Below are 27,126 nucleotides of genomic sequence, written 5' to 3'. Positions count from 1 at the left end.
AAGAAAGACAAAGGCTCACCTAAAGTGAATGTAAAACTGGTATGAGTTCAGTTTACTGAAATCATAGAATCGAATGCTTTATTTTTATACTACTGTAAAGTACGGTGTCGCAAAAATTCTTTATCATAACTTTATTGGTGTCACAAACAAACAAAATTATGGCTTTTAGATCAGCTTCATTTCCTCATTGTCTTTTCAGACACTTTGTCCCCTTTATTTCTAGTTGGAATTAGTTGTGCACGTATCATTCTGATGTCATCTCTGAGTGACTCCTCATCCCTCTTTAGTCAGCTGCCCTCTTGGCCAAGGAATCCTACTCATATTTTCTATCCAAATATTCTCCACCAGACTTTTCCTTTTGGTTTGTGGATTTCTCCATACTAGGCTGCCCCCCCCCCCCAAGTCCCTGCAGTGAAATTAATTTATTTTTACATCTGAGGCAGATAAGGGGCTTCTGCTATACCTGGCACTCTAGCAACATTTTTGGAGCTCAGGTCTTCTGATTGCCAACTCCAGTGCTCATCATGGTGCATCATGATATCAGTCTGTTTGGGTTTGGTCCACTTCTGTCTCTGTTGGGGACCTTTTTGGAGGCAGACAGTATAGTCCACAGCAGTTGTAAAGATTGCGGGGAATAGGCAAGAAGGGTAGGAGCTAAGGAGTTAGAGCAGTGAGGTGAAGGGCACTTGACCTTCCCAACTCTCCATGTTCCTTGCCCCCATGCATTCTCCATGCCACTGTCCTTCCACCCCCAAGCCTGATGCACTTAGCTGCTTATCTCTATTTCAAAGAGCAGCAAAGTCCTTCTGGTCACCCCACCTTGCATCATGTTTCAACCTCTCTAGTCAGTTTCAATACATTGCCCTTTAAATATTTTTGCCATCTTGCATATTTCTAGTGTTTTGGTAATAATAGTGACCGTTGACAGATTATTGAAGTAGAGTTCCATGGAAGACTTTTTCAGTTCTAACTTGTCTAGAGGCTCCTCCTGAAACCCAACCCAGTTTCTTCAGACCTTGTTCTAGCAGTCCTAAATTACTAAATGCTTGTTAATTTGATTTGGTTTGAAATGAATTTTAGCACTGTGTGCTCATCACTCAGTGGTATGCCAAAAAAAAAAAGTTGAAGATATAGTCCTTGTTCTTAATGTAGCTTTTAATGTCATTGGAAAGACACAATGAGAATTAGAACCAAGTAGGTTGCAATTGAGAGTGATATTGACAGTTTGGGATGGTGGATAAAAACATAGGACTTGGTGTCAGGAAAAATCTGGGTTCATATCCCATCTCTGACAGTTGCTAACTCTGTAACAATGGGCAAGTCACTCTCCAAGCTTCTGTTAACTTGTATATAAAATGGGGATTAATAGCTGTAATATCTGTCTCCAAAGGACTTCCCCAAGTGTCAAGGGAGATAATGTATGCAGACTGCTTTGTAAGCTTGCAAGCATTGTAGATGTGTCCACACAGGATTGTTATGCAGTGTACTGTAGATGAAGAGTTCCATAGGAATTCACTGGAGAAGATCAGGGACACTCAGGGAAGGGTTTTTTTTTTTTGGTGGGGGAGGGGTAGGACTTAAATGAATGGGCAGCTAGGGGGAACAGTGGATAGATCTCTGGGCCTGGAGTCAAGAAGACTCTTCTGACTTCACATCTGGCCTCAGACACTTATTAGCTGTGTGACCCTGGGCAAGTCACTTAACCTTGTTTGCCTCAGTTCCCTCATCTGTAAAAATGAACTGGAGAAGGAAATGGCAAACCACTCCAGTATCTTTGCCAGGAAAACCCCAGATAGAGTCTCGAAGAATCGGACACGACTGAAACAATTAACAAAAACAACAAAGGATTTGAATGAAGTGTAACACTTAGGTTGGAGGATATTCGTTGGAGAATATGTAGCGAGAACAGAGGCCTGGACTGGAGCATTTTTGATATTTGGGGCAAGGGTCGGGAAGGGGGAGGATGGAAGCCTGACTGGGTAGAGGGTTTGTGTTAGAGAATAGTGTTGGCTAGGCGAGATGGAGCCTGTGGGTCCTAAATGATCAACTGCTATCTCCAGAGTTACCACTGATCTCTAATTACCAAATCTGATGGCCCGTTTTCAGCTCTCTTCCTTCTCAACCTCTCTGCAGTGTTTGAAACCGTTGACCTTTCCTCTTTGCTTTTTGGGTTTTTGTGACACTGATTTTTCTTGATTCTCCTACCACTTAATGACCACTCTTTTTCAGTCTTTGTTGACTCATCATTCATATCATGACCCCTGACTCTGAGTGTGTTCCAAGGCTCAGTTCTGAGTCTTCTAATCTCTTCTAATCTCTCTACATTCTTTCACTTGGTGACTAAATCAGCTCCCAAGGGTTTAATTATTTCTACGAAGATGACTCTCAAATCTGTGAATCCAAGGCTAGGCTCCAGCCTCCTGTCTCAAACTGCCTATTAAATATTTCAAATTGGATGTCCCATAGGTATATCCAGCCCATTATGTCCCACACTGAATTCATTCTGTTTACATCCTCTTTAAATGTTTCCTATTTCTCTAGTCACCAGGTTTTTCAACCTTGGCGTTATCCTTCCCTTCTCTCATTCTTCTCACCCTACATATCCAATTTATTGCCAGCTCTTGCCATTGTTACCCTGTAGAGCATCTTTGGACTCCCTCTTTCCTCACCTGCCCACAGCTCTCATTCAGGTATTCATCACCTGTCACCTGACTGTTGCCATCACCTTTTAAATTGATCTCTTTGTCTCCTCTCTGCTTTGCCCCAAGCTATCCCGCTTACATCTATCAAAATGAGTTTTCTAAGGTTTACATCTGCCTGTGTCAACTCTCCTACTCCTTAAACTCTAGTCGTTCTCTGTTGCCTCTGGGATCAGATAAAAGCTGTGGCTTTTAAAACCCTCCCCTACCTGGCCACAATTTCCTTTATATATTACTCTCTTTCCTGCATGCTACTGTTTAGCCAAACTGAATTTCTTGTTGTTTATCCAATAGGACTCTCCATCTTCTGCCTGAGTACCTTTACACAGTTTGTCACCTAGGTCTGCCTCTTTACTTCTCTCTCTTGTTTTCCTTCCCTAGAGGCAGCTAGGTGGATCTGTGGACAGAGTTCTGGACTTAGAGTCAGGAAGATCTGGGTTCAGATCTGGCCTCACATAAATACTAGCTATGTGATCCTGGGCGAGTCCCTTAACCCTGTTTGCTTCAGTTTCTTCATCCGTAAAGTGAGCTGGAGGAGGAAATGGCAAACCACTTCAGTGTCTTTGCCAAGAAAACCCCAGATGGGGTCTTGAAGAGTCAGACTTGACTGAAAGGACTCAACAAAACGACTAATGACTTTGGGCAAGTCATATAACCTCTGTCCAGCTCAGTTTCCTCATCTGTAAAATCAGGATAATGACAGTGTTTATGTCTAGAGGTTGTTGTGAGGATCCCATAACTGCCTTAGCTTCCTTTAACTCTGTCTCCTACAGGAACCCTTCCCCAACCCGACTTAATTCCAGTGCCTTCCCTCAGTAAATTATTTCCTGTTTATCCTGTATACAACTTACTTTGTAAATATTCATTTACATGTTTTCTCCCCCACTTCCCCTTAGACTGTAAGCTCCTTGAGGGCAGGGATGGTCTTGTGCCTCTTTTTGCGTGTCCAGTGCTTATACATAGTTGGAACTTAATAGAAGTGAATTTGAGGTATTTGTAAAGTGCTTAGCACAGTGCCTGGCATATAGTAGGCCTGGTATAAATGTTAATTCCTTTCTCTTCTCCTGTCCTTTTAAGACTCTGATCAAATGCTAGCTTCTATATGAAAACTTTTCTGAATTTCAACTTTTTTTTTGGGGGGGGGCCCTAGGCAGTGGGGTTAAATGACTTGCCCAAGGTCACACAGCTAGTAAATGTTATGTATCTGAGGCCGGATTTGAACTCAGGTTCTCCTGAATCCAGGGCTGGTGCTCTATCCACTGCGCCACCTAGCTGCCCCCGAATTTCAGCTTTTCACGACCCCTTCCCCCAAGCTGCCGGTGTTCTTGTTCTCCAAAATTCACATTATCTTTATTTTCTGTAATATATGCACGAGTAGTTCCCCCTGAGAGAATACAGACTCCTTGAGGGCAGAGATCCTTTCATGTTGTTTATTTATTTATTTGTTTTTCTTTTTTTTTTACTTTTTAATTTATGTGTTTTTTTATAAATATAAAAGAAAAGAAAAAAACATGTCATGTGTACAGCAGAACATAGAAGACTGAAAATATATAATTTCAAGAAGACCTATATATTAAATACTGTGTATTATGTTGAAAGCTGTCCATCTTTTCTTTGCTTCCTTGTAGGTGTTCTTTTATTCTCTGCTGTACACTTTTTACTTTGTTTTTTTTCCTCCTTCCTCCACCTACTCGCCACCCAAAGGCTACAGCTGATCATGGATATATTTATATATAGGTACTGATGTATACATATACACATAAATACACACACACACACACAACACACACACACACATATATCTATATATCTGTATCTATATATATCTCCTTACCCTAAGAGATTCTACTCCTAATCTTTGTTTTTATGTTTGTGCATATCTCTTTTTTCCTTTCTCCTAACTCCTCTTCTTTACTTCTACCTGCTACCTTACCCTCCTGTTAACTTAATCTGCTCCCATTCTAGTAATCCCTCCCTTATCTTCCCATTCCCCTAAATCTAAATACCTTTTTGTACACTTCTTTGACCTATTCTGTCCCCCTCTTCTCCAAAGCTCCCTCCCTTATCCTCCCCTTCCCCTAAATCTAAATACCTTTTTGTACACTTCTTTGACCTATTCTGTCCCCCTCCTCTCTAAAGCTCCCTCCCTTATCCTCCCATTCCCCTAAATCTAAACCCCCCCTTTAATGTCCCCATTTTAACTTATTCCCTCACCCTCCCCTCTAAAGATCCCTTCTTTATCCTCTCCCCCTCCCAGTCCCCATAGAATTTTGTTTCTTTCTAAATTTAGAAGACTTTTATATTCTTCTAAATTTATATGTATTTTTCTCTCTGAAACCCATTCCTGATGAAAGTAGGTTTCCAGAACTAACAGTCTCCCTCCCCCATGTAATCTCTCTGTATTGGTTCTTCCTGTTGCCCCTCATTTGTAGACGATAATTACTCTCTTAGCTGTTCTTGAACAGTTTTACTATTTGAAGTCATATCATACTCAGGTGCCCCCGGTCTTTCTTATAAGCTGCCTAATTGCCAATAACAATCTTAGATATAGGTTTACATTTTACAGATGTAAAAGGTAAACAATCTATCCTTATTTAGTCCCTTGCAATTGGTGATAGGTATGTACTTTATATTTCTCTTGGCTCTTGTATGTCAAATCTTCTACTGAGTTCAGGTTTTTTTAAAAATAAAATCCTGAAAGTTTGATGATTGATCAGATGTCCATTTTTTTTTTCCATTCAGAATTATGCATAGCTTTGCTGGGCATAATGTTTTTGGCCAGAAGCCCAGTTCTTTTGCTCTTCTATATATATAGTCTTCCAAGATCTGCGATCTTTTAGTGTCACCACTACTAGGACTTATGTAATTCTAATAGTGGTACCACCGTATGTAAATTGTTTTTTTTTCCCCCTCTTGTTGCTTCCAATATTTTGTCCTTGATCTGGGGTGTCAAAATTTGACTATAATATTCCTGTGAGTTTTCCTTGTAGGATCTCTTTCAGGTGGTGATCAGTGGATTTTTTCTATTTTTACTTTCCCCTTCTGTTCTAGAGGTTCAGGACAATTTTCTTTAATTATTTCTTATATTGTTGTATCAAGATTCTTTTTTTGATCAGAACTTTCAGGTAGTCTGATTATTATGTTTTCCCTTCTTGATCTGTTCTCTGGATCCGTTGTTTTTCTTGTGAGATATTTCACATTCTCTTCTGTTTTTCATTGTTCATATATTTTTTTTTCTTCATCTCTTATAACTTTGCTGGCTTCCCCTTATCCAATTCTGATTTCCAGGGAGTCATTTTCTTCCTTCAGATTCTGGATCTCCTTTTCTGATTGGTTGACTTTCTTTTCATAATCTTCTTGTTTTTCTTGTATTATTCTTGTTTTTCTTTTTAGTTTTTCCTTAATCTCTCTCATTTGATTTTTAGTCCTTTTTAAGTTCTTCAGTGAATTCTTTTTGGGCAGGTGACCATTTGATGTTGCTCTTTGGGGTAGAAAAGGGTTTCTTTGCTTCAGTATCCTCTTCTGAAGATGAACCCCAATCTTTTCTATCCCCATAGAAGCTCTCTGTGGTTGGATTCTTTTTCCTTTGCCTGTGCATGTTTTGGGTGATAATTTAGTTTTTATAATCACCTCTAGTCCTGGGGTATGGGGGATGATACCTCTGGCCTCTGATCCTCTTCAGTTCTCCCTCCTGACCTTGAACTCAAACCGAGACCTCCAGTTCCAGTAAGTGCCCACAGCCAGTGGTATCCTGCCCCACTGTTTCTGCACTCACCTGGCCTATGCTGGTTCCTTCTCACCTCCACAGCATCTCTGAAGCACTACTGGGTTTGGCTGGGTCAGATGCCCAACTCCACTCACTGTCCCCTAGGGTAAAGGTTCCTGTGGCTGGGGTCTCAGCAGCCTCCCAAACCAGCTAACCCCAGGGCTCGCCACTTGTTGGTTAAGAGGTCCCTACCTGGAGGTGTTTACTCTTTTCCGGGAGAAAATCTCCTCCTGGGATTTTTCTTCAGATCTTCTTCAGTTGTCCCGTGAGAACCCCTGTTCTGCCCCTAATCTTAGTTGATTTTACCGCTCAGTGTTTGTCCAGAGGCACTGTTCAACTCTTTTGTGGAGGAAAATCTTAAGAGCTTGAAATTTTCTGACCTTTCTGCCGTTTTCCCAGAATCCTCTCTCAGTTCTTTCATTAAAAAAAAAATTATATCTCCAATGCTTTGCAAGTATTGGGTGCTTAGTAAATGCCTGCCAACTGATCATTAGCCCAGGGATTTTAGATTTTTATCTAATAGGTGATAAAGCGTGATTGTAGGTTCATGTGCAGGGAGATCATATAGTGAAGCAGTATTTTAGGATGATTATTTTGAGTGCTGTGCAGGTCTGGAAGAGCTGGGAGAAATGGATTGGGGTTGGAGGATGTTGTCAGGACTTCTGTAGCATGTGTCTGTGGGCCTATAGTTCTCTGTCCTGGTTGTGTATCTGTACGTTCATTTTCCTCTTTAGTTTCTTGGTCTGAAGCTGTTTCAAGTAACACAGGAAGATGGGAAAGTTCTGGAACATTCAGTTATAGTATGGGGGCAGTGTGGTTCAGTGGAAAAAGCTCTGGATTGGGGGGTCCCAGGAACAAGGTTTAAATGCTGGCTTTTTCACTTAATGATCCTGTGATCTTGAGCAAATCACTTAACATCTCTGTGCCTCAGTTTCATTATCTGTCAAATGACTGAGTTGGACTACATGACCTCCAACATGGTTCCCAGTTCTATGATCCTATGCCTTTTAAATAACATTTCCAGATTGCTTTTGTAAGTGGTTTATTTAAATTTCATTAAAAAGTAAAAACCATGTTGAGCTGCATTAATTCCCCCCTGCACCTCTCATTATGCATCAGCAATTAACTTTGCTTCTCTCAGCCTGATGAATTTGAACTTGATCAATTATCTGATAGTAATTACCAGCACAGTGATTATTATTGCAAAAGTAACATCCTTGTTTCAGTACTACAGGTATTTTAGATGTTTTTCAAAGCAGCCCATTTGTTTGAGAGTGGAACACAGCTTAGAGATTTGACTTCTTTCATTCTGATCAGGTTATTTTAATTTCCCCATATTGGGGGCCCCTTTCTCTAAATTCTTTCTCAAAAGTATTTTAAGACTTTTTTTAAGTTTTAAACTCTGAACAAATCCTATCTAGAGGAAGAAAGTAGGTCCATTTTTTCCTTTCTATTTATAAAATGGATGATATGCTCCTGTCCTTCATTGCACACTCTCCGGTAATTCAGAACAAGTTCAGTAAAGTGACTAACAAAATCCCTCCTGCTTTCTCTTGAGAGGTTTTCATCCTTTGTTCTCTTAGAAGCAAGATAATTGCAAATGATCTGAGTTTGTCTACCTTTCTGTGTTCTCTTCCTGTACATTAGTGTAGCCGTTGTTCTTCTGGTTCTTGCTTTCTTCACTCTGCATCTGTTTGTATAAGTCTCCCCTTGTTTCTCTGAATCCCTCATGTTTGGTATGTCTTCCTATACACAATGTTATTCCATTGCATTTGTATGCCGCAAGTTATTCATTAGTAACCCAGTTACTTGGCACTCATTTGATTTCTAGTTTTTTTTTTTTAACAACAGGTTGTGATGCCACCGATATTTTGTTTTATTCTCCATTCTTAACCCAACTTCAGAAAGCTTCTTAATCTCCTGCCCATTGGCCATCTGTTTGCATTTTAAAAAACAAAACAAAACTCTTGTCTTCTCCAGGCTTGCAGTTGATTTCCATACCACGTCAGAGGCTGTCTCTTTAACTGATTTTTTGCTGTAAAGAGATAAACAGAGAAATAGATTAGCCTCTGTTGTCCTGGTTCTGGGAGTTTTAGTGAAGGAGAGAGAGGAAAAAAACAAAACAAAACAGTTGTGACCTGGAGAAATGAGAGTTTGTATGACCTGGGCATGCTCAGTAAAGGATAAGGAGAGAAGAAGATGGTTATGTTTGTAAGGAAGAAACAAAAGGGAAGAGAAATTACTAAACCGATTCCCATGATCATAATTTCAATTGTCTTCTTCTCTTGGAAAGTTTAGGGGTTAAATGTACCATCACCTACCTTGCCAAGCAGCCTTTGTGTTTTTGTTAGAGATGACATCAGCCTCACAGAAAAGAAATGCACTGCCTAAAAGCTGCCAATCTTCAGAAAAGTAAAAATAGGAAGTTATTTTTGACTTAATTTTTTTTTTCAGTTGCCTCTTTTTTTCCTGTTGTACTTTGAGTTGCTTGCTTTCTGGTTAGAGATGGTGGCAGTTTCCGTGATGTAGTTCAATTTAATCCCAAATTTGAGGTGTCTGTAAAGTATTAGCATTTCTCACTGGGAATGTTGTGCAAATATTCTTGAAAAAACATTATTATGGTTCCTTTTTGGACTGGAATGAATTTGAGCTTGGGTGTTCTTGGAAGGTGACTGTGACTCTACTCTATTCTACTCTGTGGACATTCTCTTGGGAGTCCATCCATGCAATGACTTCTAGTCTACTAGTTTATAAATTCCAACATCCCCCAAATTTTCAAATCAGATTAGATTTACAAGACAATGTAGCAACAAGGCTGAAAATTGTTTGTCTATAGATTGTGTGCGATCTAAGATATTCATAATTCTTGCCTGTGGTTCTTGGTTCAGGTTTCGATGTACCATATGCGGGATGACGTTGGAAAAGTGCGATGGCATAGAGGACAGAGAGGGCTGGTCTCAGAATTGGGATGAATGGGATTAATTCCTTCTTTGGCACATGTGACTGTGAGCAAACAAGTTACCCTTTCAGTCTTCTCAGGCAGCTGTCTAAGTTGCAGAGCAGGGTTGGACCTGCACCGGTAGAAGTAGTTTTCACATGCAGAGCTTAGCATATAGTAGGTGCTTAGGAAATGTTTTTTGAGGTACTGACATGAAGGATTCTACATCCTGATGAAATTGCAGGTCCAGTCCCCTTCCTAGAATTAGTAGACGTCCCAAGACATTACACGTTAGATAGAAGGCTGGCTTTGGAGTCAGGAGGACCAAAGTCTTGCCTCTTAACACTGACTTTGTGATCGTGGGCACATCAGTTAACCTCTTAAGGGCCCCAGGTAACTCTCTAAGGCTGTAAGCTAGAGATGAGCTGTCATTCCGTAGAGTGGAAGCATTTTTGTGCCAGGAGTTCTCCACCTTGATGAGATCGTAGGTGTGCTAATGGCATAGATTTAGATGGAAAGGTACTTTTTAGGGAATTGATTCTACCTCTTCTTTTCCTTTTTTTTTTTAAACAGATGAGGAAACTGAGGTCCAGAGATGTTAAGCAATTTGTCAAAACAAAGAATCCACATTAAATATTAGAGCTGGATTTTGAACCCAGGTCCTTTGAATCCAAATCCTTTCCATTAATCCAGGAAATGGACATACTACACTATTTCCAAATCAATCAGTTGATCAATCAACAAATATTTTCAAGTTCTAACTATGCCAGGCATTGTGCGAAGTGTTGGAGATATAGAGAAAAATTAAAAATAGTCCCAGTCTTCTGGGAACTTTCTTTCAAATGGGGAAGGCATCATGTGCAAGAGTTTTGGAGGTTATGTGCTAGCAGTGAGGTGGGGAGTCAGTAAAGGCTTCATGTCCAAGATAGCGCTTCAGCTGAGTCTTGAAGGAAACCAAGGATTCTATGACAGGGAAAGGAAGAGGAAGAGCATTTCAGGCATAAAGGACAACTCGTCCCAAGATACAGAGAAGGAATATGGAAAGTTATATGGTTTGATTGCAGGGTGTATGTGTGGAGGAGAATAAGAGAACTGAAAGAACCAGGTTGCAGAGAGCTTTAAATGCCAAATAGAGGAGTTTTTATTTGTTCTGAGAGGTAATAGGGAGCCATTGGAGACCATTGAGTTATGGGAGTGACTCTTTCAAACGTACACTGTAAGGAAATCACTTTGGCACCTGTGTGGAAGTAGGGTTAGGTTTAAGAGAGGCTTGAGGTAGGGAGGGAGAGAGAGAGCTGGAGTCCAGGTGAGAGGTGATGAGGTTCTGAACTAGAAGGTTAGTTTGAAGGGGATACATGTGAGAGGTATTATGGAGGTAGAAATGACAAGATCTGGCAACTAGCTGGTTATGTAGGGTCGGTTAAGAATTGAGGAATGACATCAAGTTGCAAACCTACTTGACCGGAAGTATAGAAGTACCCTTGACAATAATATAGAAATGGGGTAGGTTTGGGGTGACGAGAATGAATTCTGTTTCAGATATGTTGAGTTTGAGATGCTTGCTGGATGACCACTTTGGAATGGGCCATTGGTAGTTGGTTGTGTGAGACTGAATTCATGAGAGAGACCCAGGGTTGATGTATAGATCTGGAAGTCGTCAGCATGTAGATAGTAACTGAACTCATAAGAGAAATAAAGTCACCAGATGAAGTATAAGAAGAGAAGAGGACCCAGAGCTGAACCTTGGGGTATTCATTTAATTGGAATGTTATCGATAATGAACCAGCAAAGAAGATTTAAAAAGTGGTGAGACAGATGGGAGAACCAAGAGAGGGAGGGTGTCCCAAAAACCCAGAGAGAAAAGTATTTTAGAGGATAGCATAGTCACCAATATTAAGTGATGCAGAGAGGTCAAAAAGGATGAGGATTTAGAAGAGACCATTAGATTTATCAGGTAAGAGATCATTGATAACTTTAAAGAAAGCAGTCTCATTTGAGTGATGTGGTTGTAAATTAGGCTACTGGCAGTTGGAAGAGAGTGAGAGGAGAGGAAGTGAAGGTAGTGATAATAGATTTTCAAAGAATTTCTTTAAGAAAGGGAGGAGAGCTCTAGCATAAGTAGTAAGAATGGCAGCATGTAGTGAGAATTTTCCAAGGTTGGGGAGACTTGGGAGTGTCTGTATGGAGCAGGGTGGATCCAGTAGATAGAGAAAGATTGACATTTCAAGAGAAGGTCTGATTGTAGGGATAATCTGCTGGAGAACACAGGATGGCTGTTGATTATGCCATCCTCAGGAGAGCACGTTCACCTTAGCAAGAAGGGCCATGTACTCATTAGAAACATAGAGGAGGAAATGGGGTGGGATGATAACAAGGGGGAAGATGAGGAGAAAGGGCCAATCATTTTTTAGAAATAGGAGCTGATTTTCCAATCACAGTTTATGGCCCAGTGCTATTGCTAGACAGCTGTTTTTGTCACATGCCTTATTTTCAGAGACTTGACAAAGTTTTAGTGGTGTTTGATGTTTTGGAATTAATTATTTAGGGGTGAAAGTGTTTTGGCCTTTTAAAAAGATGTAGAGAGATTATATAAGATATCCTTGCTAACTTTTTTTTTTTGTCTCCCACATAGGTATAAATGATCAAGGACTGTATAGAGTTGTGGGGGTGAGTTCAAAGGTCCAGAGACTTCTGAGTGTGTTAATGGGTATGCCTCTTTTATAATCCTTTTTTTAAAATATGCATTATTGGTTTCTATTAATTTAATTTTATAATATCTTTTATGGTCATAGAATTTGTATTTGCAAAGCCATTCATTACTCCTGGAGTCTAGGCACATTTTCTCCTGAGCAGTGATGAGTTGGTTACTAGAGGGAAGCATTAATGTTTGTATCAATGGAGCCTCTCCCCTGCACCTTCATCTTTTAGGTTAGGAGAGTAATTTGGGTCCATGGCTTTGGTGCCTTCCCTCCCTTCCCTCTTCTACCAGAACAACAGGATCTTAGGATTTTAGATCTCAAATTGGAAGGGACATCTGGGACCCATGCAATCTAATTCTTTGTTTCACGGAGGAAGAGCGAAAGACTGAAGTGATCTGGGTCTCTCAGTCAGGGACAAGAATGAGATTTGAACTCAGTGTCTTGACTCTCAATCAGTCACTCTCCAGTGCACCATGCTCTTTCTGTGGGTTCACAGATTTAGACCCAGAAGGTCCCACCTTCTTATTTCACAGATGAGGAAAGCGAAGGCCAGAGGGGTTAGACAAGGTTACCTGCCCAAGGTCACACAGTAGTAGAGGAGGGGATCTGAACCCGGGACCCTGACCCTCCATATGCAAATCCATTGCTACCCTGTGTCCGGGCCTCTAATATCTGCCTGGCATCCAGATTGCCTGGCCAGAGTCCTGACAGTACATGAGGTTCGACAAGACCACTGGGATTAGTTCATTTTTATGGAGCTTCCAAACCTGTCACTCCGACAGCAAGGGGCTGATTCTCGGGGCTTCATGGTATTCAGAGTGGCTTGTATGCAGTTTGCACCAGGCTCTTCTCCAGATCCAGGCACGCTCCATCTGTGCTGATAACACAGTGTTCTTTGGCACGGCAGGCTAGAGGAAACCAGAAAGTGAATTCATTTTATTACCCAAGACATTATGTGAATGACAAAGCGCTTTTTATATTAGATGCCACTGTCAATTCAATGCCACCTGTACGACCACCCCCCTGCCAAAACCAACCCCCCGCCTTTCCTCACCTCCTTAAACAGGCTGTCTCTTCTGGAGTGATGATAAGGCATCAGGCTTGAGGGCCTGTGCGTCACATCAGTCTGTCATAATGACCTTGCTAAATATTAATTTATATGATATCTCACTTTAATTAATCAATATTAACAACGCCCTCAGGTATTCTGTCAGTGCATTTAAATCTGCCTGCATTGTACAGACTTGTAGCAAAGATTCTGGGGGAGGATGCTTCACCCAAGAGGAATAAAAAAAGCCCCAACACCCAGCACCTTGTAGATAACGTTGGTTGTGTGCCATGAAAGATCTCATAAGCAGCACTTTTTTTTTTCCTGAGGCTTTCAACACAAGGTAGACTTACTTGTCTTCCAGTTGGACAGTTGTGTTATGATAATGCGCTGTCTGCTTTCAGGGGCCGTTTTCATTTTTGGACTCTCTGGTCTAACTTGGGCATACAGTTTTGGCAGGCCGGTGTTCCCCGTTTACCATCAGCAGTCTCCAAATTAAATAGAACTCAGGTTGCCAGTGGTTCAGTAGCAGCTGGAAGAGTTTAATGGGGATTTCAGCATCTGCTTTTACTTAATTTTAAAATTAGAAACACTTTTTCCTCGTTTCTAAGATTTGTGTTCTAAGGATTCAAAGTGGAAGATTATACTGGTATCAAAATAGAAAGAAATGTTGGACAGAAAACATGCCACCGGAACCCAAAGGTTCCTACTTTCCCCCTGCTTTCAGTTCAGCCAACATTTATTAAGCACCACCTGTGTGCAAGGTGTTCCCTGCCTAAGTAGTGGATTAAATCTGTCACGATAACCTCAGCATGTTTTTTATTACTTAGTTCCCTATGTTCAAGTATAGTCTGAACAAAGATTTCTTCTCCATCTCCCAGAAGTGCAGAGCTGTCACAAAATCTATGATTAATCTCTCTCTCTCTCTGTGTCCCTGACTTCCGGCCGCCATATCATTTTCTTGTTGGAAGCACCGTCAAGAGCAGTGTGTAGCTTATAAGGTGTTTTGGTGTGGTAGGGGGTGGTGTTGGTATTGGTGTGTGTGTTCCTTTGCTGCCTCCGATAATCCCCCACAAATTGGAGAAGTGAAGGAACTTGTTATTTTCCTTGTGAAGCCTGAAAACAAAGGAATGCAGACTCCATCATGCTGTTGGAGAAAATTTGCATTAACTTCATTCTGCAGATGGCAAAGATGTTAGGGAGTCAGCATGGTGACAGGAAGTAGGCTAGATTAGGTTGGTTTAGTTGACACTTATCTGTCACTTTAAAGCCTACAAAACTTATCATGTAGATTAGTTTAATTGAGCCCTCACAGTGATCCTGTGAGACATTTGCTGTTCCATTTTCCAGATGAGGAAACTGAGGCTAAACTAAGTTAAGCAACTTTCCCAGGGTCACATAGCTAATGAGTGTCTGAAGCAGGACTTAAAAGTTGTTGGGTGTGTTCAGCACTGTCTGACTCTTTGTGACCCGTGGACGATAGCACAGCTCTGCTCTCTCCGGGGTTTTCTTGGCAAAGATACACGATTAGCTTGCTATTTCAGTCTGTCAAACAGAGGTTAAGTGACTTGCCCAGGGTCACATAGCTAGTAATTATCTGAGGTTGGATTTGAACTCGGGTATTCCTGATTCCAGGCCCAGTGCTTTACTCTCTATCCACTGTACCACCCAGCTGCCTCCAAGGACTTTGTAAGTAGGTCTTCCTAAAACCAGATTCACTGGGCTACACAGGTTCCATAATGCCTTAAGGTTTGGAAAGTGCTTCCCATGCATTATTTGATTTAATCTTTATAACAACCCTGTGAGATATGTGCTGCTCTTATCCCATTTTACAGATGAGGAAATTAAGACCCAAGGGTTAAATGTCTTGTTTATTGTCATACAACCAGCAGGTATCCAAAGTGGGATTTAAACAAGGACTTCTACTTCCAAGTCTAGTCTTCTTGCCGCTATGCTATTAGGACTGTGGAAAAAATGCAGATTCCTTAATATTTGGGCAGCATTAACATTAGAACAGTTTGTTTTTAGGTCTAACTAAAATCCTTACCATCATGTTGACTAAAATCTCTTGTTTGGTCATTTTTTAAATTGTGGACAGCTCTTCCTGAACCCCATTTGGAGTTTTCTGGGCTAAGATATTGGAGTGATTTGCCATTTCCTTCTCCAGCTCATTTTACAGATTGGAAATGGAGGCAAACAGGGTTTGGTGACTTGCCCAGGGTCACATAGCTAGTAAGTGTCTGAGGCCAGATTTGAACTCAGGAATTTCTGACTCCAGGCCCAGCACTCTATCCACTGAGCCACCTAGCTGCCCTCTCAAAATAAATTCATGTATTAATATCTGCTATCTAATTTGAGTTCCTTAGAATTTCTTTTCCCTTCTAATTTTCTCCAGTAGATATTAGTGGGTTTATTTTCTCCTTTACTCCCACCAACTATTTTTGAATTTATTTTCTCTGAAGTTAAAAAGCTATACAGAGTAGTAGCAGTCAGATTTTGATTATTGGCATCCAAACCTAAGCTAAGCAAAGAGTTATACACTGACCAGCTTAATCTTTATGAATTTGTCTGTGATCTTTATGACGCTGGGTCATTGTATTTTGGGACATTTCTTCCATTAAAATAATGATTTCAAGTTAGCATTTTCACAATGATATTTTTTGTTTGTTGTTAAAACATTTTTTCTTTTTTCCACGAGTTATTTAATGTGACATAGATAAACTACATGGCTATATGCATCCCCTGAAAGTGAAGTATTTTATTTAGTTCCCTTTTTATTCCTAATAACCTACTTATACCCATTGAGACTGCTTACCATTTTACTTATGTCTGACTCCTGACTCTTTCAACGTAAGTTATTGTATTTGCATATAGCTTAGTTTAAATGTTTTAGGTACCTGGGGTACCATATGTGAAATACTTATAGTAATTTATAGATGGAGAGGAATGCTGAATTTACTTATGTGTCCCTGATGGCCCTTGTATATGTTTCCTCATTTACATTTTCAGAATAAAATCAGGAAAAATATGTTTCTCCCATCTCCACTTTATTTTTTAACTACCCCTTTCCCCCCTATTTAAAACAGCAATTCTTGCTGCTGGTAGTTTTCTGTAAGTGTGAAATTGTTAAACTGCTTACCAGTAGTTGGGGAGAAGGGGAAAAGTGAGGGGAAGGGAAGTAAGGTAGCTAGATACCATTCATTCCTTAGCCTCTACCTGTCTTGCTCAATACTGTCTCCCACTCTGTCTCTGTTCCTTTCTCCCCTCCCGAACAAGGCCATTCTATTCCCTTTGTTGCTACAAGCAACTCTGTTTTCATCGGTAAGACTTGGGGTAGCCGCAGCTGCCCAGACCTTCTTCTATCTCATCGAAGGTGCCTGAGCCCTAGATATGAACATCCCCTTCTATTTGCTTTCACGTCATCCCCTTTTCCCTCACATCTGCTTCTCCTACATCCTCACTTGAAACCCATGTTTATTCTAAATACTGAACCATTTGCTGGTAAAAGAGATATTACCTCTTTGTAGCTCTGGGTGAGTCACCATTCTTTGGTAAATGGGGTGTGAGAGTAAGAAGAAGGGTAAGATGAATTAAGAATAAGATACTTGAGTAGTAAATACGTTTCTTCCTCTTTGTTTCTCTGCTCCTCTTCCTCCTTCCTTCTGTGTGGAAAAAATCAGGGAACAGGTTCAGTGAGAAGGTGAAAAATTGTGTGACAAGATAAAATAATAACATGCATCCTGGTGAGTTCTATGTGTTTCTAAAACTGAGGGGCAGAAAAATCAGGATAGATTTTTTTTTTTTGGAGAGGGGAAATAGAAAAGGAGCTGTGAAGAAAAGCAGAAGTAATTTAGAAGAGGTTCTTTATTTAAGGAGAATTACCCTGCTTACTTTAGGCATGGAACATTTTAAAGCCCTAGCCTCAAAGTATAACTGAGGTGGAATATGGCAGTGGGGTTTGATGTGAAACCCCACTGCTTCTTATACATTAACTTAGCTGACTCATATCTGAGATTTTGGATCATAAAGCTTATTTTTCTAATACCTCAAGTCAGTGGCCTTCTTGAGTTCTTCAGGATGGGATAAATGTCAGTGGTGGCCATTATCAGAAATGGCTTCACAGGCAGAGTAATCATACAGTCTTCACTTCCCTTGGAATGATCATGTTAATTACAAGCATGGAACTAGTTCCCAAATATGCTCAATCTGAGGACCTGCAAATTGATTTGTTGTGTCTATTATTTTAGTTTCCTCCTATACTTCTTTTAAGAAAGAAAGAAATGGAATGAGGTCATTTTTCTTTCCTATTTTTTTTTAAAGCAAAACATACTTTCTAAATGACTGCTTAGAATGTATTTCAAAGCTTCCAAATATGTTATCAACAAATTCCACCTAGCCAAATGCAGCCTCTTATTGTAAAGGAGAGATGGTAATGATTGAGTTATTTGAAAACAGTGAAAATTTAATAGTGGATTAGCAGCATAGATACCATGTAGTCACTAGCTGCTGATGTGACAGCTGCTTTTTATTCCAGGAAGTCAAGAGGAAGGCTTATTTTTCCATAGAAATACCATAGTTCTCAAAACCAAACAGAAAGATAACTTGGTAGCTGAACATCATATAAAAGATTCCTTTTTAGAAACTTTTTGGACCTTAAGATGGTGATTTGCTGGTAGCTAGCTGATTGAAAGTGTTATCTGACTTGTATGTTAAAATGAGATTTAAATAATTGATTTAATGAGAGAGAGAATATTCAGTTACAGAAGTAATTGGTTGGCAAAGCCTTTAGAACAGAATTATTTAGTCCTAGTTATAAAGGACTGCACCTTCAATCAGGAGGCTTAATTTGATTTTTTAAATGTATCTCTGGTGTGTCTGACAAGCTCAGTAACAAATGAGTTCTGAATTGTGTGAACTGATCAAAAATGTAATCAGTGTCAATTACCACTGTTGTATTTTACTGCATATTGCTTGTCAGTTGCTGGAATCCAGAAATGTTGAAGTGCTTTAAACAGTCACTGGAGTCATGAACAATTGACCTTACATGTATGATAATTTGACTGTCAAATAACCATCACTTCCTGTTTCGTTTCACTTTCAAAATGCCAAGGCATGACATTGAGTGGGTGTCCTCTCAGCTTCACCCCAAGACCAAAACCTTCTCCTATTTCAGTAGTGTTCTTTCTTCACCCTGCAGAAGTCTTATTTTCCTATAGTCCATCAGTTCAAAAAAACCAAAACATAAAAAATGATTTGGTTTCTTTGAAACCAAAAATACTGTCCAAAACTTATGTTAATGTTTTTGTTAGCTTATCAAATTTTATGAAGCACTTTGATATAGCTTATCTCATTTGATCTTCACAACAACTTTTTGAGGTGGATCCTGTAAGGAATGATTACTCCTTTTTTACAGATGAGGAACCTAAGGCTAACTGAGGTTAAATGGGTTTCCTATGGCTACACAGCTAATAAATGTCAGAGACAAGATTCGAACTCTGGGCCTCCTAAGTACAAGTCCAGCAGTCTTTAGGGGGAAAATGTAACTTCTTTCATGGAACTCTTTTCCCCTTGACGAGACAGCAGTGTAGGAGACAAGTGTGCTGGTTCTCAGTGGGCTACTAGTCATTTCTCATTGTAGCTTACTTAATATTCACTTTCAGCTTTGTCTACACACCCAGCAGTGAAGACAGCCTGTTATAATTTGTACTTACACATTTTAATGAAAAAAAAAATACTGCTATGGAATTGGGATGTTCTCTCTTATCCTCCTTCATTTCTACTTTTTTCTTCGTATGCTTTTGGGTTGTTATTTTTCCCCGACTTAATTTATTTGCATTGTTTATTGCCATGGATGTCTTTTTATTCCAAACTCGGAAGCTTTATATAAAAGAACATTTATTTTTTTGGGGGGAGGGGGAGTGGTGATAGGACAAGCACACACTTCATTAAAGCTCATTAAAGGAAGAGCCAGTTTAATCATGCCACTCATAAAACAAATTAGATAATGAATGATGACAAAATGTGATGTAGGATGGGGAAGAATATAAATTTGATTTCCAGTGCGGTAGGTGCTCAGAAATGTTTATTGCGTGAATGAGTAGCAGTAACATTAATATGGAAATAGCAGGTATGGTGGTGCATGCCTATAATTGCTGCTGTCAGGGGAGGTTGAACCTTGTGAGTCCCTTGAGGAGTTCACAGCTGCACTAGGGGCTAAAGCAAAGCAGCATTAAGGCCAGCAGCAAATATGGCAAGCCCTTGGGAGTAGGAGGCCATTGGGTGACCTAAGGAGAGGTAAACTGATCCAGGTCAGAAATGGAGCCAGTCATAACTTCCATATCAGTCAGTGGTAGGGTCCTTGAATGCTGGTTGTGATAGGAAGACCCATTCTCAAAAGAAAAAAATGTGGAAATAGCAGCACTTGTAAGAACTTTTTTGGGTGATATCCAAATCTCTGATTTCATCATAGAATAATAGACTTAGTGCTAGAAAGGACCTCAAATGTCTAATCACCTCATTTTCTCAAGGAAACCCTCTCATTTTACTGATGAGGAAACTAAGCCCCAGGGAGATTAAGGGTGACATAGACAGTAAATGATAGTAGAACAAGGATGTGGTGCCAGGTTCTCTTGATGTCAAATCTAGTGCTTCTTGTACTGTCCCATGCTACCTCATCCATGTGGAAACTTCCCCTCACAGTACTTACTGGCAACTTGTTCATCATGTCTGGTCATAGAGAGTTGCCTGGGGGAAGTGTGGAGATTAGGTGACTTACCCAACCAGTAAATGTCAGAGGTGGATTTTGAACCCTGGTCTTCTTGATTCTAAGGTTAGACCTCTATTATACCATGCCATCTCTTGCTATGATGACTTTACTGGCTTATGTATAGATGGAAACATTGCCTTACCTATGATCCAGTTCTCTTTAAGTCTTCAAGAGAGACCGGTAGCTTATGGAATGTGTTAAGCTCTAAACTACAGAATCAGTTTCTCCTGATGTTTTTTGCTGTTGAGTTGACGACACAGAGAAAGCCATTGTTTTATTAACTATAGTTTCCCATCAGGTTACAAGGGATGGGAACTTTAATGCCAGCTCTCTGAGTGGCTTCATCAAATAAAAACGATCAGATAAACACACTATATTCTTTTGACCATACTCATTGTAGTACATTTCTCATAAAAGAAAAGTTGCCTTCGTTGGCAGTTGTCAATCTATGAATGATCATAGGGTCATAGATTTAGGCTTGGAAAGGACTTTAGAATCCATCCTCATTTTACAGATGAGGAGCTGGGGTCCAGGGAGGTTAATTTACTTCTCTAAGATCATTACATCGTATGTGCCAGAGATGGGATTTAAACTTGGGTCTTAAGACTTCTTTATCCATTATTCTTTTCCCTATAATACAGTGGCTGAATCATTCCCATTTTCCCCTTCCATTTTGTTGCTGGTGTCAGTGACCACCCTTTACTCCAAATAACTCGGTAACACTGGCCTAAATTTTACCTATGGTGCTATTACTCAGAGGTTTTTAATAATGCATATCTTATACCCTGTTAAGAATTGACATTTGATGCATTTGTAGATGAATATAGGGTTAACTGTTTCAACTTGGGTCTGCTAAGAATTGATGATTTGGAGGTTGGTGAAGAGGTACTCTGGTTGTATGAGGTTTAATTTTTTTCATTACTGTTTTTTGCTTATTAGATGCCAAAACATGCAATGAAGTGGACCTTGAAAATTCCTTAGATTGGGAAGTGAAGACTATAACGAGTGCTCTAAAGCAGTATTTGAGGTACGTTGCCTGGGTCATAGATTTGAACTTCAGTGGGAGTAGATGGATTGTTTGGGAAATGGAATATTAACTGTGTGGAAAGCCAGTGCTATATGAAGACTTCAGGATGAACTTTAAGAAAAGATCATGCGTGTGTGGTGTTTCATGGAACTTTCCCCAAGTTGAAGTTATGTTTTGGGCAGGCTTCAAGTGTTCAGAAAGTTAATGGAGAACTCATTCTGGGAAAGACCAAGTCTTGCTTGTCGGAGCCCTGACACTTAGTGATTTATTTTCCTAGGGACAGATGGATATACAAAGTTGAAGTTATAGGAAGTAATGAGGATGGGTCAGTGCATTTCACTCAGTCTAGGAGAGCCTCATGGAGAGTTTAGGAAGAGTTTTGTATTTTCCCTTCATTTATCTAAATTGTCCACCTCTTCCTAGCTATTTTAACATTGGAGTCTGTGCCAGGCATCAACCTTTAAGTGTATCCTCAGAAAGCATTGATTTTTGCCTGATAACTAAACAGATTTTTCAGCAAATAATTGGCTTTCAAATCCTTCTTCATGTCAAAATCAGAGCATCTGTCATGTGACTTGAGTTACTGCCAACAACAAGAATTCATAAAGGAAGGTGGGACCTCATGAGATTTTTCAAGTGTTGCTTTTAGAACTCGGGAACGCCCGAATTATGTTTGTAAATTAAACATCAAAGCTCAGGGTTTTTACTGACTTAAAACATGGAGAGGAGAACCATGTAAACACCATGGGTGTGTGGAGCCGCTGGAACTTTTCCGCACAAAACTGAGAAGGAGCTTTGATTTGATAAGCTTTTTCAACACAGTTAAGTTTCACAGCCTGTGCAAAAAATGTCAAAAGAATGGGAAGAAAAGAAAGGAGAGAAGAAACGGGGGATTTAAAGGGGAAAAAGCCCTGTTCTGTTAAATAATTTCTCTAATTGGAGATAAAGTTATGGGAAAAAGCATATAAACTTTTTATGAGCTGAGTTGCTTTAAAAAAAGAGAGATGTAATTCAATAGGATTAGGTTTACGATTATGGAATTAGCCTGTACATATGCAGCCTGGGGTAGAAGGAGAAATAAGGAGAATAGAAGTAAGCGCTGAGAATTAGATCATGATCCACACCCTGTGGTTAACATAGGGTCTCATGATTTTGTAAAAGATAATATTATTATTTTAAAACAGGTTTTCTATTTCTCTCAAAGTAGATAGAATTTTTATTTTGCTAGGCGTAATTTTTTCAAAAGACTCAACTGTTGAATTCAAATGCTCTAAAAGCACTGTTAGTTTAAAGGACTACAGGTCACAACTATTTTGTTTATCAACAACCTGTGAATAAGAGGCTACTTGTCATACTGGATAAAAGCCTGAGCATGATGGCATCAGGAAGCTATGGGTTTAAATCCATCTTTATATGTACATTTGGTAGCTTAATGACCAGAGACACATCATTTGACCTTGATATACCTCAGGTAACCCTTTAGAACCTACATCCTAAAACGTAGGTTGTAATCTGCATTAGTGGAGGGAATTCCCATACTGGGAATTTTTCATACTAATAGAAGCAGTGATACTTTTTTCCCCCCTCCTTATATTCCAGTAACCTGTGACCTAAGTTATCATTATTATCATTAAATTGTGGATGGGTAACCTTGGGCCATACCAACACACCCAGTACTTTCAGTCTTCCCTTATACTATTATGTATGTGCTCCAATTAAGTGAGAAAAATGGTCATAATTATTCTGGAGCCATTATCCAAATAGTAGTAGTAGTAGTGTTGTTGTTGGTGGTGGTGGTGGTAATAATATTAACTAAAAAAGTGAGACAGCTTAGGGTAGTTGATAGAGACCCAGCTTCGGTCATAAAGATCTTGGCTCAAGTTCCACTTCTGACATATAAATCACTTAACCTTTTCTGAACAACTCTCTTGTAAGAGTATAAATTTTTTTTGGGTGCAATTCTTTTTTTTTATTGTGAACTGTTTATTTTTTTTCTTTTCTTATCTTTATTTCCTTCTATTTTCCTGTAGGGCAGGATAGATTTCTATACTCCATTGCTGTGAAAACTTCGGGTTCCAAATTTTCTCCCTCCCTCCCTCCCCACCCACCCTCATTGAGAAGGCAAGCAACTCACTACAGGTTATACATGTGTAGTCATGCAAAACACTTCCATAGTAGTCATATTGTGGAAAACTATATTTCCCTTCATCCTATCCTGTCCCCCTCCCCTGTTTATTCTATTTTCTCTTTTGACTGTGTCCCTCTTTAGAAGTGTTTGCTTCTGATTACCCCTCCCCCAATCTTCCTTCCCCTCTATTATCTCTCCCCCTACCCCCCTGCTCTTATAACAGTATTAATTGAAGACAAGGTGCCAGTCTGCTTTAGTACATGGAGTTTCATCGCCTGGAAATTCCCTATACCAGCAGTGCTCTAATTATTCTTTCTGCAGTCCTATGATGCCTCCCTTTTGGTGTTTGTTGCAATTTAATTTTTTAAAAATAAGTTTTTATTGATGTCTTTTGTTTTTTACGTCACCATAGTTTCCCCTAGTATCCCTTTCCTTCCCCACCTTCCAGAGAGCCATCCCACATGACAAATACTATTTCTTAGACATGGAAAAAAAAGGAGGAAAAAAATCAGCACAAACCAGCAATACACTGGAAAAATCCTCAAAAGTGCACTGTGCGACACTTAATGGGCCTGTCATCTCCTCAAAGAGCTTATTGGAAGTATCTTCTCCTAGAGCCTTCCCAGAGTCCCCAAGATCTTTTTATGGAGTTTGTGATGTCACAGTTCTTTTCATAATAATATGAAGATGTTTTAATTCCTAGTACTGTAAATATCAGTAAGTATGATCTACATCAGAGTTCCTTGGAGCCATCAGTAATTTTTAAGAGCATAAAGGATTCCTGAAGCCAAAATGTTTGAGAACTACTGCCCTACGTCAGTGATATCATAATTCTTGTACCTATGCTTATCCCTATGATAGGAAAAAGAGGTGCCTGGTCATGTAAAACAAGAGCTGCTCTGTATTGGTGGAGGGAGTTAGCTCACTTGGAGTTCCCTATCCCAAGGCAAGCAAAAGGATTGATTAAAAATAATAGTAATAAATATTTCTGTAGTGCCTTGTGATTTTATGTGTTGGTTCCCACTGGCCCTATGGAACAGATAGTACAAAGACTATCGGCTCCATTTTGTAGGTGAGAAAATTAAGACCTGAGGATCTTAAACTACGTTTTGATTGTACAATAAATATTGGATTCAAGATTTGAAGCCAGGTATTCTGACTGCCAGTTAAGTATACTCCAGGCTGTCTCTGCTATCAGAATATATGTGTATGTGTAAAGACACATATGCATGAGTGGCCTAAGATGTAAAGAAATAGAAGCAAACTAGCTATTATAATTTTCCAAATTTACAGGGTGAATGTGTTTTAGTCATAATTAATTACCTTGCTTCTCTGGTATTAGAAGCCCTTTGTTTTTTTGTTTTCCCCTCATGCTTCTTGTTAGAGAAGGTTAGAGCTGACACCAAAGGATCTTTTTGGTTATTGCAGAGTATTTGCGATCCAGCTCATGATAGTAGTCTGTGATATACGGTATACAGATTTGGCCTCTGACCATTGTTACTCTTTTCACATTATTCTCATTATCTTCCTTTGACCTATTGGGTTTCTTGTTATTTTGAAAAATTAGTATAGAGGAAGCATTCATATGGGTGAGTTTCATCTATCTTCACTCTTATGTATATAGATTATGGATAGCTAGATATAATGAAGTGTTCAGTCTAGATATGATGTCTCTCCTTGAGAAGACTGCGTATATCTTGGTTACTTTGAAAAATCTACTTTGAAAATACTCTGCTAAGTGTCAGGTCTCTTTCCCCAGCATTTTGTTAGCTGAGATAACTGTGGTTAGAATTAGCCGTTGCTGACGAGTTTCTTGGTGAGACCCCGAGGGGGGACACAGTTGATTTTGCTTGTCCACTTTCATTTTGCCTGTGGAGTTTTTGCCTAAGAAAACAAATTCAGCCGATAAAAATGTCGGCACAGCCGTTCAAGGGAATGAATGTGGATTCTGTTGGGAAAGGGGTTCTCCCTCAGCTCATGTCACCTCGCCCTCCTCTGATGCCCCAAGCATCTCAGCCAGAAAAAGCCCACCTATACTTTGAAACCACCTACCAAAATAAGAGAGAGTCCAAGAGCTTTGAGAAGGAAGAGGATGTGGTTTATATCTTGTGCATGGCATTTTCCTCTTTCCCCTGCTGGGTTCAGAGCCCTTTTTTCCCCCTCTCTACTTGGATACAGTTGTCAGGTGCCAACTGTTTCATTTCTTATTAGACTATAAATTCCATTTTCAGCAGTGTATAAATTATAGAAGATTTCCACTGTAAGGGAAATGGGGGTTTGTAGGAATGAGTGAATGAAAAAGGATTAAGTGACAGGCATTAGACTAAGTGGTGAAGATGCAAATAGGATAGGAGTGATAGCTCTTGCCCTCCAGGAGCGGACGTCCTAACAGGGAAAAAAACATATTGGAGGATGGTGTTGGCCAGGGAAAGAGAGGTGGGAAGGGGGCAAAGGGTATGGATAATGGCAGGTGAATGGCAAGATATCTGGGTGGATTCCTGGATAGGATGTGAAGTCTGTTGCTGGGCCAGCCAGTACATACAATGACATAGGAAGGCTAATTTGCAGTTACTTTCCAATCATCTGGGTTGAACCTTAGGGTAGGAGCTCCCCAGATAAGTGGATTAAGTTCCCCAGATGCTGGGGGCCTAGATTCTTGAGGTCCAGCCTTATTGTGGAAGACTGTATTCTTTCCACCATCATATGATGCCTCCCTTTTGGTGTTTGTTGCAATGTAATTTTTTTAAAATAAATTTTTAGTGATGTCTTTTGTTTACATCACCATAGTTTCCTTTAGTATCCCTTCCCTTCCTCACCTCCTAGAGAGCCATCCTGTATAACAAATACTGTTTCTTAAAGACCCAAAAGAAAAAAAATCAGCAGAAACCTAACAATACATTGGAAAGATCCTCAAAAGTGTATTGTGGGACACTTAATGGACCTGTCATCTCAGTGGGCTCATTGGGAGCATCCTCTCTTCTTTCTAACCATGCTAGTTCATTGTAATTGGTTACAATGGAATTTTACTTGTGATTAGACTCCACCTGCCTCCTCCCCACATTGTGACTAATGGTCCTACAGCTAGGAGGGTAGATTCTCTGTTTCATTATACATCAAATCATAATAGAATGATGCAACCCAGAAGCATATTGGGAAGGAAGTCAGGGGAATGCTGTCAAACAGCATGCATGGAGTCTGTTTAACAGTTAGCATTTTGATTTGAGCTGCCCCAGATGTAAAGCGGTTGTTGTGGTCTTATATCCCAGCTTGCACACTCATCGGAAAAAGTTGTGAATATGTTTCATCAGTTCTGGAATTAAGATCCTCATGGTGCTTTTCTTCTCCGTGTCCCTGAAGCCTCTTCAATTTTTCTTCTTCTTCTTCTTCTTCGTCTTCATCTTCTTCTTCTTCTTCTTTTTTTTTTAGATGAGGCAGTGGGGATAAGTGACTTGCCTAGGGTCATAAAGCTAGTAAGTGTCAGGTATCTGAGGCTGGATTTGAATTCAGGTCCTCCTGATTCCAGGGCTAGTGCTGTATCCACTGTGCCATCTAGCTGCCCCCTGCTTTATTTTCTTCTTAGCATTTTCTAATTCTCTTCTTATACAAGAATATCCCTTTTCTTAACCATTTCTTCCTTGCTTATTCTGAAAGAACATAGCCCTTCAGTAGAATATGATAGTAGTAATAATAATAATAGTGGCATTTATACAGTACTTTAAGGTCTGCAACATGCTTTCTAAATATTATTTCATTTGACCCTCACAACTGCCTTGTGAGGTAGATGCTTTATTATCCCCATTTTACAACTGAGGAAACTGAGGAAGATAGTTTCAGTGACTTTTCAGGGTCACACAGCTATTTAAGTATCTCAGGACTAATTTGAACTCGGGGCTTCCTGACTCCAGGCCCAGTGCTCTATTTGCTTTATCATGTAGCTGCATGTACTATAAGCTCTTGGAAGGCAGGGATTATTTAATTTGCTTCAGGTAGCATGGTGCATTGCATATAGTAGAGATAAGGGTGGGAAATGGATCTGTGATTTATTTATTTATTTT

At 39.8% G+C, this 27,126-nt stretch overlaps 1 protein-coding gene across 2 annotated transcripts in view; it reads left to right on the top strand.

Moving 5' to 3' along the window:
- ARHGAP10 (Rho GTPase activating protein 10) overlaps nucleotides 1-27,126 on the top strand; it is a 374,232-nt gene that overhangs the window by 216,672 nt on the left and 130,434 nt on the right. For both annotated transcript variants that reach the window (XM_020994057.2, XM_078148947.1), the window contains exons 14-15: nucleotides 12,036-12,110; nucleotides 20,856-20,943. In XM_020994057.2, coding sequence (XP_020849716.1) covers nucleotides 12,036-12,110; nucleotides 20,856-20,943 — 163 coding nt within the window. The remainder of the gene's footprint in view (nucleotides 1-12,035; nucleotides 12,111-20,855; nucleotides 20,944-27,126) is intronic.

The sequence above is a fragment of the Phascolarctos cinereus genome, unplaced genomic scaffold (assembly GCF_003287225.1).
Source record: "Phascolarctos cinereus isolate Bilbo 61053 unplaced genomic scaffold, phaCin_HiC Scaffold_9;HRSCAF=440, whole genome shotgun sequence".
NCBI classification, from domain to species: Eukaryota; Metazoa; Chordata; class Mammalia; order Diprotodontia; family Phascolarctidae; genus Phascolarctos; species Phascolarctos cinereus.
Note: the sequence above shows the minus strand (reverse complement) of the source record. Positions and strands in the feature narration are given on the sequence as shown.